Source organism: Ctenocephalides felis, unplaced genomic scaffold (genome assembly GCF_003426905.1).
Source record: "Ctenocephalides felis isolate EL2017-DRISC unplaced genomic scaffold, ASM342690v1 CF-g0.4_SCAFFOLD_03571, whole genome shotgun sequence".
Taxonomy (NCBI): domain Eukaryota; kingdom Metazoa; phylum Arthropoda; class Insecta; order Siphonaptera; family Pulicidae; genus Ctenocephalides; species Ctenocephalides felis.
The window spans coordinates 30005738-30020149 of NW_020539725.1; the positions used below are offsets into that span (position 1 = coordinate 30005738).

Sequence of the window (14412 nt, forward strand, 5' to 3'; positions counted from 1 at the left end):
ATTTTTCAAACTTCATATAGAGAAATTTACTGACATAGTAAAAAATTAAAATGATCTTTACATATATATATATATATATATATATATATATATATATATACTAGCAAACCCGACGAACTCCGTTTCGCCACCAAATGGTTTCGTGAAAAAGATGAAGAAATTTTTTGTTTGTTTTATATTTTAAAAAGAAAAATTTGATTTTATTATACAACAGTAACGAATTTATTTTGATTACAAAAATGAAGTGTTTTTTAGTTGAACTTCTCTAAGTAAATGAAAGTGAATCCGCAAATTATCCGTTTCATAGAAGTGATCTTTGGTAAACCACATTTTTTGTTTTTTGGTCTGACGTTAACACAAACAAAGCGGATGGTTTTCCAACTTGTGAACAGGCAACGTTTGACTGCCCATGTAAAAAACAATGATTTTCTAAATAATCTATTAGAAATTTATCCCGCAAACACTAAGCGATTGGCTTTGCGACTTGTTATTGCAAACGCAAGGCGAACTGGATATTGCAATCGTTTGAAGTCAAACGGAAGACCAGTCAGAATCATTGGTATGTCACCAAATCGCCAGCAATTTTTGATTGAATGGTGAAATTCAGAGCGTGTACATCATTATTCTTTGCGGCAAGAATTGCTCGTTGACTTAACCAAGCATAATTCTGATAATTCTCACTAATGTCATTAATCGAATTTTTAATTACGGTGCGTGAAGTTCCAGCAGCTTGCATTAAGGCATGATGCCATGCACAACTAATTTTCTTAGCTATAAACCTTGCTGAGCCCGAGACCTTTTCAACAAATGCAAAATTGTCGAAATCGGTTCGTGCGTTATTTCGTCAGGAAGGAAAACCCGACTTATTTTTATATATATAGAAGATAAGCTATTTGAAATTATTTAAAACAGTTATTGATTATTTTTATTACTCTAATTTTTAATTACGGTGCGTGAAGTTCCAGTAGCTTGCATTAAGGCACGATGCCATGCAGAACTAATTTTCTTAGCTATAAACCTTGCTGAGCCCGAGACCTTTTCAACGAATGCAAAATTGTCGAAATCGGTTCGTGCGTTCTGGAGTTATTTCGTCAGGAAGGAAAACCCGACTTATTTTTATATATATAGAAGATATATATATATATATATATATATACATATAGCTTGGTATGGCACACACAATTTTCAGGAATGAAAATAGAATGAAATAGTATAAATTTTGAAAAGATATTAAAATTTTTTCGAAATCCTTAATCTGATAATAGAATTATCAATCAATGTGCTTTTTTCTAGATAGAAATAAAGTATGATTAACATGCTATTTTTTATTGTATTTTAGGTCACAAGGAAATCTTACATGGAGTTAGTGGACACTTCAGAGCTGGCCAACTCACAGCAATCATGGGGCCGTCAGGTGCTGGCAAAAGTACATTATTGAATGTATTAGCCGGATATATGTAAGTTTCAAATAAATGTATAAATATATACAAACACACACACACACACACACACACATATATATATATATATATATATATATATATATATATCTCGCCACAAAAAAATAAGTAGATCGTTCTACCAAAATTAAATGAAGAAAAAGATTATTTTGCTTATTGAAAAAGGAAGCAATACTTGTTTATTATAGAAGAGCATGCATATTATTTGTTTTTACATATTTATTGATTTAGCTTAGAAACATATATTGCGTATCAATAACGGCGTCACAACATGCTTAAATTATATTAATAATCTTATATTATTATTAAGGTATTACTGTGTGGTGACGACAGCGCTCGCAATAAATGAGATATTTTAGTTATTTCAATGTCATCACATACGACTGTATATTTATCTCATTGTCAGTAGGTATAAATACTTGCGACATACTTATCGAATGTGCGATATCAATAATGTCATCCAGTTTTTATCACTAAGTACTTCCAAAAATATGTTTGCATCTTCGTAAATCTTATAATAACATACATCTCTATTAGAAAGATCTCTATTAGAGATCTATATAAACAATGCAAAGATAATATGGGGTTGTAAATCTTTCAGATTATGAAATACTTTCAATTTCCAAATTTCATTTTGTTAATATCTTTAAAATCACAGGTAACTATCATTGTTGACCAGGTCTATTTATATTTGAGCGTTAAAATAATGTTGCAGATAAGAAATATTAAACTTTGAAATTCGGGTTTGAAAGAATAATGCTGTGTCACCAAGGTAGAAAATTATCATTTTAAAATCAAATTGCTAATAATAAGGAACATAACTTATTTAGTATACCATTAGGAGCTTTATATATCCTAAGTTTTGAAATGTCTCATATTTTGAAAATACCTTGCAACGTTGCAACGGACTGTGCGCTGTACTTTACTGTACTTTATTCCGTTAGTATAAAATAGTAGAAATCAATAAAAAATATTTTAGGTGCATAAATCAAGAAATAATTGATTTTGAATTGAAAATGCTGTTTTTTTAAAAAAAAAATTCAATTATGTATATGTGAATACTTTTTAGATGCCGAGGAGTATCTGGAACAATTGAAATGAAGGATGTACAACCCGCAAATGACGAAGAAAGTGAAACCCAACACATAAAAAAAGGTAAAAAGTTCATTCAAGCTGAAGTACGTATGGTGGTCGAAAGAAACTATATTGATCTATAAAATTTGTTTATATTTTCACCTACAGATAAAAGTTCTTCTTGCCGATATATTCATCAAGATGACAAACTGCGTCCGTGGCTGACGGTACAAGAAGCCATGTCCTTAGCCGCAGCACTAAAATTAGATAAAGATGCACCCAAAAGAGTTAGAGACCAAAGGGTAAGCCATCTCAACATGAAATCATATTTACAATCATAGTAATATATAAAACCAAACCAAATATAATATAAAACCAAACCAAATATTGACTAATAAATTAAATTTTGAAGTGTTCTGATATTGATGGTCTATATTCCTCAAGAAGTCCGATTTATGATGAAACTTCAAGAAATACTTTGTTGGACTTACAAGACCTTACACATACACTCGCAACCTCGTTATCACTTTAATCATAAAAATATTTATCTTTTTAGTGACTTTGTCATGTACACGGTATGATTGATTTATAAATCAACTTTGGTATATGCGTTAATAATATAATCCAAATGCCATTATAAAATGCAATATAATTTATATACCTACTTCTCTTGCGTTTTCTATATCACATCGTTCCTAAACACTAATTCTTTTATCATTAACTGACTGATTACAAAGATTTGCAATGATCTCATTTGCGTTTTGATAAAATCATATTTCAGTTTCATAAAAGTTCAAGAAATTACGGAAAATATATATCTTTTATAAAATGTCTTATTCTACAGTTGGAAATATTTTGTTGAATCTTAATGCAAGTAGAAACAATGGAATAGCACATACATATTTAACATACAATATTTTCACGTTTGTTATTAACATACAATAAGAGTGACTAAAGCAATAAAAATAATCGATTTGTTCTCAAACACGTTTCATAAAAATAAACTTCGTCGAGTATGAAGTACAGGTTTCAAAGTAATAGCATTGTTAAACTTGATCAAGTCAAGATCAAAATCCTTTCACAGGCTTGTGTTTCTTTGATTAAGGAACCCGGAATGAACTTATGGTTGTTCGTGTTTTGCAGTGGGTTTTCTTCTAAAAGAGTCTTCTAAAGTATTTTGATGATAGTAAATATACGTTATTTGAACATATGACTTAATATTAGGTACTTCCTGAACAAAATACCAAACCGTTAAATTTTGTAGAAACAATAGTATCAACCAATTTTTTTTTATTATCTCTTATTTACAACTGTCCAGTAAAGGACATTCAATAAATTTGATGAATTTACAATAGTCGGCCGAAAAGGGACATTGTATACAACAAGGGCATGTTGAAAAAAACAACACAGTAGTTGTTTTTCCATTCGATATAAAATTCACAATATTATATTGATAATTATATAATTTTAACTATTTACTTATTAAATAATTTCTTATAAATAATGATTAAGTTATTTCCATTTTTTATCAGGAGAGTTGATGGCTTAATTCTTGGATAGTTCTCTGTTATCAAGGAATTTGCTAACGAATTTGGATGTGTGATTAGCTTGTTTCTATACTTTTGTGCTGTTTTTGTTATTACTTCATTTATGGTAGGTGTATTCGTGTCGACATGAATCAACCAGTTGGGAACATATTTTGAGCTCCTAAGGCAATTTTCAAAAAATTGTTTCGAAATTTCTGTATTATTTCTATATTAGTCTTATGAGCACTGCCCCACAATTGTATACCATAGCACCAAATTGGTTTGAATAAAGATTTATATAAAATAAGCTTATTGTATGAGCTTAGTTTGGATTTAGTCCCTAGTAACCAGTAAAGCTTTTTGATTTTTATCTCTCTTTTTTTATATGAGTTCGCCAATTAAGTTTTCTATCGAGGTATATGCCGAGATATTTCACATGGTCTTCTAGAGGTACTTGAGTATTTCCTATTCTCACTGGTGGGCAGGTTTCTTTTCTAAGCGTAAATGTACTGACTTTAAGCCATTCATTTCAAATCTCCAGGTTTTGTTCCATTTTTCTAACCAATATAAGAAAGATGTGAACTGTAGCCTAATTATATTGAGTTGGAGTCAAGAAAACCGTATTATATGAAATATTCCTATTTAAGTATTAGTAGATTTCGAAAGAATCTCTACTACTTCCGGGAACTTGAGCAGACTTTTGTTAGCAAGGCTCAAATAATAATACTGATACACATATAATGAATGATAAAATATATTTAACTACAGCTCAAAAATCGGTCTTCTTTGCACAATACAGGTTAATGCATCACTTGTGTCAGAATCATAATGAATATATGAAAATAAACAATTCCACAGTGCAGAGAATGTTGACCTTCACCTCAGGCGTGCGTGCTCACTTCGAGTCTGAAGTTTCATTGCCAAGTACACCAGCAGAGATCTCTCGAGAGATCAAGTTGTCTTGCCTAGACCAACGGAACTTTCACAATTTTATCATCGTTCCACTGATGTATCCATTGCTATAAATCGTTAGGTTTCAGACTAATGTGTTTCGCTTGATGTAGTAAAATTTACCAACCGGTTATTGTACTGTTTCTAAAACTTGGAAGTGAGATAGTCACCTCACTGGGGTACACTCCAAGAACCTATAAAGCTCAGACGATTTTCTTTAAACGTGCATTATTGAAAGACCTTGATTTGTATACAATATTTCTTTCGTATTTATTTATATGTGCTGCATGAAAGCACCTGCACTGAATGATAGCAACTTATTTCCGTATTTCTTGCTAATTTGAGTTTTTCACTTGTGACAGTGTCTATTGTTAGAATTATGAGACCTTAATTTGACGACCTCATAAATCCAAAAATATTGAAAATTTTCAGAGAACTTATAGATATTTTTTTGCAGTTGAGCTGGCCATGGTGGAAACGTGGTATAGCAACCCCTGGGCTCGGGTTCGATACCCACCTATGCCAGTACGATTTCAAAAAATAGTGATATCAGATTTTCACTTGAGATTATAGATCTCAAATATAGAACAAAAAACAAAATCTAATAACATCAGAAGAAGAATGGTCAACCACCGGGTTGCCTTCTAGAAATACTAGATTAAGAAATTACATCAATATGCCACAGAACACAGTTTTGTTTGTTGAAATATATAAAAACTAGTGGGGCGCATGGCATCTAGCCTTAAGGCAAATTGCTGTAACTTCCCGTGCCAAATATTACTATTTTTTTAAAAATGATTAACATTTTTGAAAAAATTTCACTTCAAAAAAATAAATTTTTAAGAAACTATGAATTTGACAAAAAACTACTTTTTTTTGAAAAAAGAAGTTTTCTTTATTTTGACATATTTTGGAAATTCTGATCTTTTTTTCTAAGCAATCGTACTGCTTTAACTGCATAGAGATAAAATATCGAAGCGCGTAAGCGACGCGTCGCCGTCTAACGGGTAAACATTGGTACGGAACCCATAAGAATGTAAACAAAATGTATACTTATTGTTAAAATCTCTATAAAATACCTGATAATTTGATGTGCATATGTCTAATGATCATTTTTGACCGCCAGATGGCATTTTTTTAAATTTTCTTTTACTAGATTTCCGAAACCGCTAAAAATGCCCTCATGAAAATTTGATCAGTTCTTCATCTTGGCAATACAAGTAAAATGCTTTTTTGAGTTATTAAAATCGGACGCTCCGTTCCCTTAAAAACTGAGTTACCCTTTTTGGCACTTTTTGCCCCATATCTTCGGAACGGCCTGTTTTTGCCAAAAACTAATCAGCACGTCTCCTTATCAATACGAATCGAATGTTTTTTGAATTATTCAAATCGCTTCATCCGTGTTCTCGAAATCGTCGACGAAAATTTGTATCCGCACACACATACACACGCATACACACACACATACACACATACACACACACATACATCCATTTTTTCTAAGGTATGCCAAAATGTTCAGAAGGTTTTGAAACGTAAAGATATATAAAAAATTTCATTTTCGATTTTTTTGCGATTACTATAACACCCTACGGGAAGTTAATTATACCATTAGTATCACATTACTAAAACATTTTTTTGTATTAGTAAAATATAGTTCATTGAGTAAATACATGTACAGAACATTTTTGCGTGCGTTTTTAGTAAAATTCTTATTTAATTAAATGCGGTAGAAGTATACTACGTTTAAAATAAAGAAATGCAGCATTGGATTTACTCTACTGCTTTAGTACGAGCAAACCAGTTCTGCAGCCATCTGAGAGCGCATAGGTACTTGTACATGAACAAGGTCACTGGTGCAAAAAATGAAATGAGGAAAGTACCGGTTATAAAAAATGTTATTTTATTTGTTTACTGTGCATTGATCGCATTCAAAATTATCGTCATTTTAGAAGAACTAGTAATGAATCTATTCAATGAATACTACAATAAAAAAAGGTAAAAACATTATTTAACATTATTTGTGTAAAATGTATTAGTTATTGAGATGATTATCAAAAAGGATATATGATAATAAGTGTAACGTAAACGATATTCTCGTTTCTCTTCGATAAGAGTGGAGCTTTAGACAGTATTGAACCTTGTATTAAGAGATTTGATTACTCATGACTAACAACAGATCGTAAGATTTCTTACTAGTTTCCCTCAAGCACCGTTTTTGCTACTTCTAAGGGGGCGTCCATTAATCACGTGAGCTAGTTTTTAAGGATTTTTGGACCCCCCTCCCCCTTGGTGATACGTGGTGATATTCAAAATTACCCCCCCTCCCCCACCAAACATCACGAGTATTTTTAGTTAAATGAAAAAACTAAAATTTTTGATTATTTTTTGAAATGTTAGATTTTTTTTAAAAAAATCAGTTAAAAAATAAATACACGTGATATCTTACCATACCCCCCCTCCCCCACGTGATATTTCGTGATTTTTCGTCAAACCCCCCCTCCCCCTAAAAACCTCACGTGATTAATGGACGCCCCCTAACCTGATTTCTAACCTGATGCAACTTTTCACGTGAGTTGTTTGCGAGTAAGGCAAAGTAACTGTAAGTACCGAGTAATACAATGAAAATGAAGTTCAAAGAAAAAAACATTGTGATTACCTTACATGACTCGGCATGTCTTTGTATAGATAAAGTATTCGAAATTATTAAGCATTTTTATGTAATGAATTTATAATGTTCGCCATTATTGAATTTTTTGTATAAACATATAAGCGTTCAAGCTTATCATTATAATCTACTAAGTGTACAGCAAACCACTTAACAACCATTTTTTATCATTACACACCTTTCTGATTGCACATTTTCATATCGCAAAATCGATTGATATAAAATTTGCACAAAATTTGATAACTGCTTTTATGTCGAATTCATTTTTATCGAAAGTTGTCAATCTTGACCTGACTCAATACGATCCTTGTTGGTTCTGACGTTATCAATGGTAATAAATTATACGTAAAAGGTTTATGTTTTAACGGTTTCGGTGAAATCGCGAATAATTAGTTACCTAATATTGTTTATTGCAACAATTGGTCTTAATGCATGGTCATGGATTATATTTTGAATGAAATATGATTTCAAGATTAATATTCTTTTATAAACTTTATTCAAGGTTTATGCACTTATGATAAATGATACCATAGATAAACGAAACCATAAACCATGTCTGAAGATGATTTAGTTAATTGATTCAAATAAAACGAAAAAAAACTCCACACATTAAAAATTAATAGAAATTGAGAAGAAAGTATTTAAATTCTTACAAAATAAATAAATAAATACAAATAGATTATTTTAGTTATGTGGTAAATAATGAACGTATTCATGGTGAAAACATAATAGATGTTAATTTTGATAAAATAATTGAAGTATTTTACTTCATTCACTTGCGTTACTCATACACCAATAACTCAATTACCTGAAGATCAATTATACAATTATTTTTAATCCAGACACCACCTGACCAATCGTACATTTAATTGAAAATGCCAGGCAGACAAGACAAGCAGTCCAACTTGATTTAAAACGAGAAAATTATATTGCCACCCACTAATTTAAGAGAATATATGTATGTCTCTTCGTGATTATTTTATTTAATCGCCGGTTTTAAGTGCTTTTTACGCAATAGCGAACATAATTAGGGCAATTCATTGAAAAGTGAAGATGAAGAAATGTTGACCTTCGATACTGCTTTTTAGTACTTTGCGAAATATTAAAAATAATTTGAAATTGCAAATATTAATGTTTAATTAAATTTAAAAAAATTAACGTATATTTCTAGTTGTAATGAATTTGTAATGTACATGAGATATATCAATATCTTTTTTTTTATTTCATGCATTCGTTTTTATCGACAACAATATTTATTGTTTCATAAGTATAATCCAATCTTAATAATGTATTTCGCAGTAATTACAAGTAGAAATCGCATGTAAACCTTGCTCAACAAATTATGTTAAGTTTTGTGATGTAGAGATAAGTGTACAATCAGTTCTATAATTATTATGAAAATTGATGTCTTAATCGCTTTCAACACTTTATCTGCACAATTGTGCTAAGCGGCTTTCGTTTACTTTTTTTTAAACAATTATTCATGTATATAATTACATTAAAAAATGATTAAGTTCTGATAATTAACCTGAATATACTCATTGCAGATTAAAGAATTATTATCGGCATTAGGACTATCGGATCATGTCAATACACAAACCGGCAGACTTTCGGGTGGTCAGAGAAAACGACTTTCTATTGCCTTAGAAATGATCTCCGATCCTGCTGTTCTGTTCCTGGACGAACCCACAACGTAAGTTGAACAAAATCAAGTCACAATAATATAAACTAGTTGGCATTGGTATTTAGCCTTGAGGCAAGTTACATAAACTTCCCGATATGTGTGAATAATCGACTTAATCAATAAAATATAAATTAATTTATGAGTGATTAAAAGTATTCCGAGTGGATTTATTACACATCATTGAAAACGTGTACGAACAATCTATACCAAGTAAATCATCTAATTTTCATTTTAACAAACATCAAAAAAACTACTCATTTTCTCAAACTTTGATGAATTTTTAAAGTTAAACTACTTGTCGTAAGGGCGTAATATTTCAGTAAGTTCTATAAGACCAGGATATATACCGCCAAAAAAGTTCCATAAAAATCGGCTTAAATTTTTTTTTCAACAGTTAATTACAAGAAAACGGCTCGGTACATTTTCACCTAAAACTAATCAGTATCATTCCCAACTAATATCTTTCGAACAGTTTTTGATTTTTTAAGTCGATTCGGTAGTATGAGCTTAAATGTAGACGAAAAGTTAAACCCTTTTTTCCAAATTACAAAGAAACGGCGCGGCAGTTCGTCGCACAAAACTGAAAAAAGATAATCTGCTTCAAAATACATCGATTGACTTTTAAATTTTTGAAATCGGTCTAGTCGTTTTTGAGAATACGTCGATGAAAGTTCAAATTTTGACAAACGTCAAAAAAACAATACTAATTTTTGCAAACTTTGACAAATTTTCAAAATTAAACGACTTGTCGTAGGGCCGTAATATTTTAGTATGATTTAGAAGACCACGATATCTATCACCAAAAAAATCATGAAAATCGCCGAATAATTTTTTTTTAACACTTCATTACAAGAAAACGGCCCGGCCGATTTTTACCAAAAACTAATCAGGTCGATTCCCAACCAATATCTTTCGAACGATTTTTGAATTTTCAAAATTGATTCAGAATTGCAGGATAAAACTTGGACGAAAATTTTTTCACTTCTCTGCTATTTACAAAGAAACGGCTAGGATAAACGCTAGTCCTCATCGAGGTACATCGAATGGCTTTCAAATTTGTGAAATCGGCCCAGTCGTTTTTGAGAAAACGTCGATTTACGGCAAAAAATCTGTTCACAAACACGCACACACATACATACACACACATACTTTTTCCAAATTTGGTCTCATTCGATTCAGAATGGCTTGAAACGTCGAGAAAACATAAAATTAGCGAATCGGATTTTTTGATGAAAACAAACGTCTTCGGGAAGTTAATAAAGTGATAATAATAAATGAAGATTTTTAGAAGTGATGAATTTAATAATTATATTTCATATTATTGTAACAGTGGTTTAGATTCGTCCTCTTGTACGCAATGTATAACTTTGCTGCGTTCCCTGGCACGCCAAGGTAGAACCGTGGTTTGCACGGTGCATCAACCTTCCGCCTTGCTCTTCGAGAGATTCGACCAGATTTACGTGCTGGTGGAAGGACACGCATTCTATAGAGGTTCTCCATTAGCAGTACAGCCATTCTTATCCGCAACCACTGGTTTAAGATGCCCACAGTATCATAATCCAGCTGATTTCAGTAAGTATTTAAAAGGGCAGTTGTTGATATTGAATGCAAATTTTCTAAGATATTAACCCTTAACTGCATGATTTTTTCTATTTCGTTAAAATAAATCAGGGTGATGTAATTAATGCTCTAGATGAAAGAAAAAATACTAAAAAAATCCTAATGTAAATAGAAATGTGTAGGATGTAAAAAACAATATGATGGAAATTTACATCATCATGCATTGTCACATATTTAGCTCAGTAGTAAATACATTAAGAAATATTTTTTACTCAATCTTTTTTATTCTTTATACTGTTTTGTTGCACTGTGTGAATTCAGACTTAGCTAAAAAAAACTACCAGTGGCAAAGAGGTATAAAAATTATCAAAGTGTATGATATGGTTTTGCTTTCTTGGCACGACAAAGCAAACGAACTACGACATTTCCTGTTGCATCAAGATCTGGGTCATCTGTGAGCTTCTCTGTATTCTCTTGTGCAGAATATACCTCAAATTTGTGGGCAAATCCCATCAAATCACAGACAACATATAATTTGAAGCCTCATTTATGGGGCTTCTTAGGCAGATATTCTTTGTGAAGATCATTGTTATTAAAATGTAAAGATAACTAAATAAAGTTATCTTTGTTCAGCGCCACGGTTGAAGAAATGGGTTCATATCAAAACTTTGGTGACCAGTATGATCTTGTGCTAGAATTTTGTTTGCCAACCATTACTGCATAGTGATGTAAATTCCATCACATAGTTTTGAAAAATTTATTCACAGTGTTATGATATAAATTGTACAAAAAACTACAAAAACATGAAAACAAACCTTTTCTCCGTTAATTTTCATTTTTACTGTATTTTATATTTCCGTTTATTTCCTTATAACAAACTAAAATCTCCCCCGTTTTTTCGAGTCACAACAAAAAGCGCAATGACCAAGTTCTAGGCCTGGTAATAGACAGTGACGTTTGCTATTTTTTTACAACTGTGTTTTGTTGTACGCAATAGTCTCTTAAAATGTTACAGCAACAACAAATTTACAGTACAAGGGTTTTGAGTATCTTTTTTTGTTGACTAAATGTTATGATCGAAATTTCCATCACCATGCAAAGAAGGGTTAATGTAAGTCAGAGATGGGAGAGCATAAAAGTTATACTTATGAGTACAAAGTAAAATCCTAAGTCATCCTACGTCGGCTTCATATTCCTATATGACGAAGTACAAAATCTCGGAAACTCGCAATAACACATAGCAGTTCATATTACAACACATTGTCAGAATATTTTGCCTTGAATGTTTCCTTGCTATATCAAAATACAAAATTATTCATAGAATTGTGGTAAATATAATTAGACTTCCCCGAGATGGTAAACAATTTATTACTTGGAACAAGTACATCTTATTTGGAAAAAAATAATAAAAGCAAGAGAAACTATGAGATTTCTCGCCACGAGATTTCCATGTAATTCACAATACAATAAAAATAAACTATTTTGTGAATCAATTGTGCACAATATAATACAATAATAAACTTTACTAACGAGATATATTTTAATGAAACCATTACATGCATCATGTTTTAAATAATTAATATTTTTTATTTTTCTTTTTAGTGATGGAGGTAGCGACAGGAGACTACGGAGCAGATTTATCAAATATTATATCCGCATGTAGTAAATTATATGCTCTTCAAGAAGAACAAGAAAAATTCGAAATGCAAGGAATTGAAGGTGAGATTATTTATGCAACTTTTTTCGATTTGTGTCGGTCATCTAGTTGATTAGACATATAAAAATATATGAAACAAAATTTCATAATAGAACATACAGAAAAAGCAGTCTGGCTCAAAATTGCACATCATGACCATTCACAACATAAAAAGAATAGATGAGCAACTCAATATTTTTTTCACTTCTGAAAAAGTAAAAATAAATAAAGAACGCAATCAACGTAGCCATAAAAATTCAACAATATATATCCACACTAATTTGCATTAAAGTTTACGCACTTAGTGACGAAATTGTATAATATATGATATACCCTTGATTTATTCGCAGAATATATAATCAATCAAATAAAACCAGATTCACAAAAATAATTCGAAACCGATTGAAACTGGTAATATAAAGTAGTATATCAGAGTATAATGAGAACTGGAAATATATGCTAATGTGACAAGCTAGATCTTTTTAATATCAACTAAAAATTTGAATACTCAAAATTTCTTGAATATTTCATGGTATGATATTTCATTTTATGGTTTGAATTAATAATACAATTATGATTGCGTAAAACAAGATTTCAAAATGTAATTACCAAAAAGTATTACAAAATGTAGTAAATGTGACGAAAAAATTAAAAACGTATGTGCATATCAAAAATGTTTATTTTTCGTTACTAATTATTATTTTTTCCACATTTTTCATATGTGCCCACTTCCGAAAATCAAACATCGATTTTTACTATTATGCGAAAACAGCGTTGTTTGTTACTATACATCATCATAAATTTCAATTTAAAAAAAAAAACGATATTTATAAGTATGTGTATAAATACGAATACGAAACCTCATTACGTAAATTCAATTTAATTATTTTAACGTGAATTAAATTGGCCTTGCTCTTGTTAAGTTCAAATATACATGATCTTTATCAAATATGCTTAAATTGCAAAAACTGAAGTGCAATTTATAAATATCGTTGGTCATTATACTCATTGATTTTTTAATCAAATATTATCAGTTGATAATAATTAACAATTTGCGCATCAGACGGTTGTAACATTAAGTCACTGAGTGTTCAATTCTTGTTACAATGTTAGATGTCCAAGGATCGACAAACTATTTTTTTTTTAAATTTTCACAGAATATTTGTTATTTTATGTCACATAACACATAATGTCACATAATTTTTGACTCAATTTTTTCCATGTTTACACCTTAAAAATTTAAATCAAGTTTCCATTGAAATGATCTCCATATTCTAATTACTGATTAACTATTTATGTCCTGAGAGGACCATATTCCTTAGACTTGCTCATCTTTTGAAATGTGGTGATGTTGATTTCCGATTCATACACATTTACCATTAATTTTCCAATGTTACACTTTTGAATGAAATAATTTAAATGATAATTATTTCGAATTCTATATTAATCAAAAACATATCGAGTTTGTACACTACAAATATCAAACACTAATGACAATATTTTAATTCAACTACAGGTTCTGAGAAAGTGGCTCTACTGAAAGAAGTTGAATCCTTAGGAGGCAATGTAGATATTGAATTAGCATCTCAAGTATTTAAAGGTGATTTTGTCAACAATAGAAAATCATTACGAAAACAACAAGCAGAACAAAAACCAATCAGACCTCCTTCATTTTTAACCCAATTTTGGTTGCTGTACAAGAGACAACTTTTGGGTGAACGCAGAAATTATGTGAGTAGACACTATAATTTGTATGATCAGTAACAAATAAATAGAAATAGTATTGTTTTATG

General features: G+C 30.6%; 1 protein-coding gene across 1 annotated transcript in view; it reads left to right on the top strand.

Moving 5' to 3' along the window:
• The window catches only part of LOC113385106 (ATP-binding cassette sub-family G member 1), a 37185-nt gene that overhangs the window by 19894 nt on the left and 2879 nt on the right, over nt 1–14412 (top strand). The window contains exons 2-8 of the mRNA XM_026622913.1: nt 1340–1457; nt 2530–2615; nt 2703–2836; nt 9227–9372; nt 10694–10935; nt 12526–12642; nt 14136–14350. Of these exons, the coding sequence (XP_026478698.1) occupies nt 1340–1457; nt 2530–2615; nt 2703–2836; nt 9227–9372; nt 10694–10935; nt 12526–12642; nt 14136–14350 (1058 nt within the window). The remainder of the gene's footprint in view (nt 1–1339; nt 1458–2529; nt 2616–2702; nt 2837–9226; nt 9373–10693; nt 10936–12525; nt 12643–14135; nt 14351–14412) is intronic.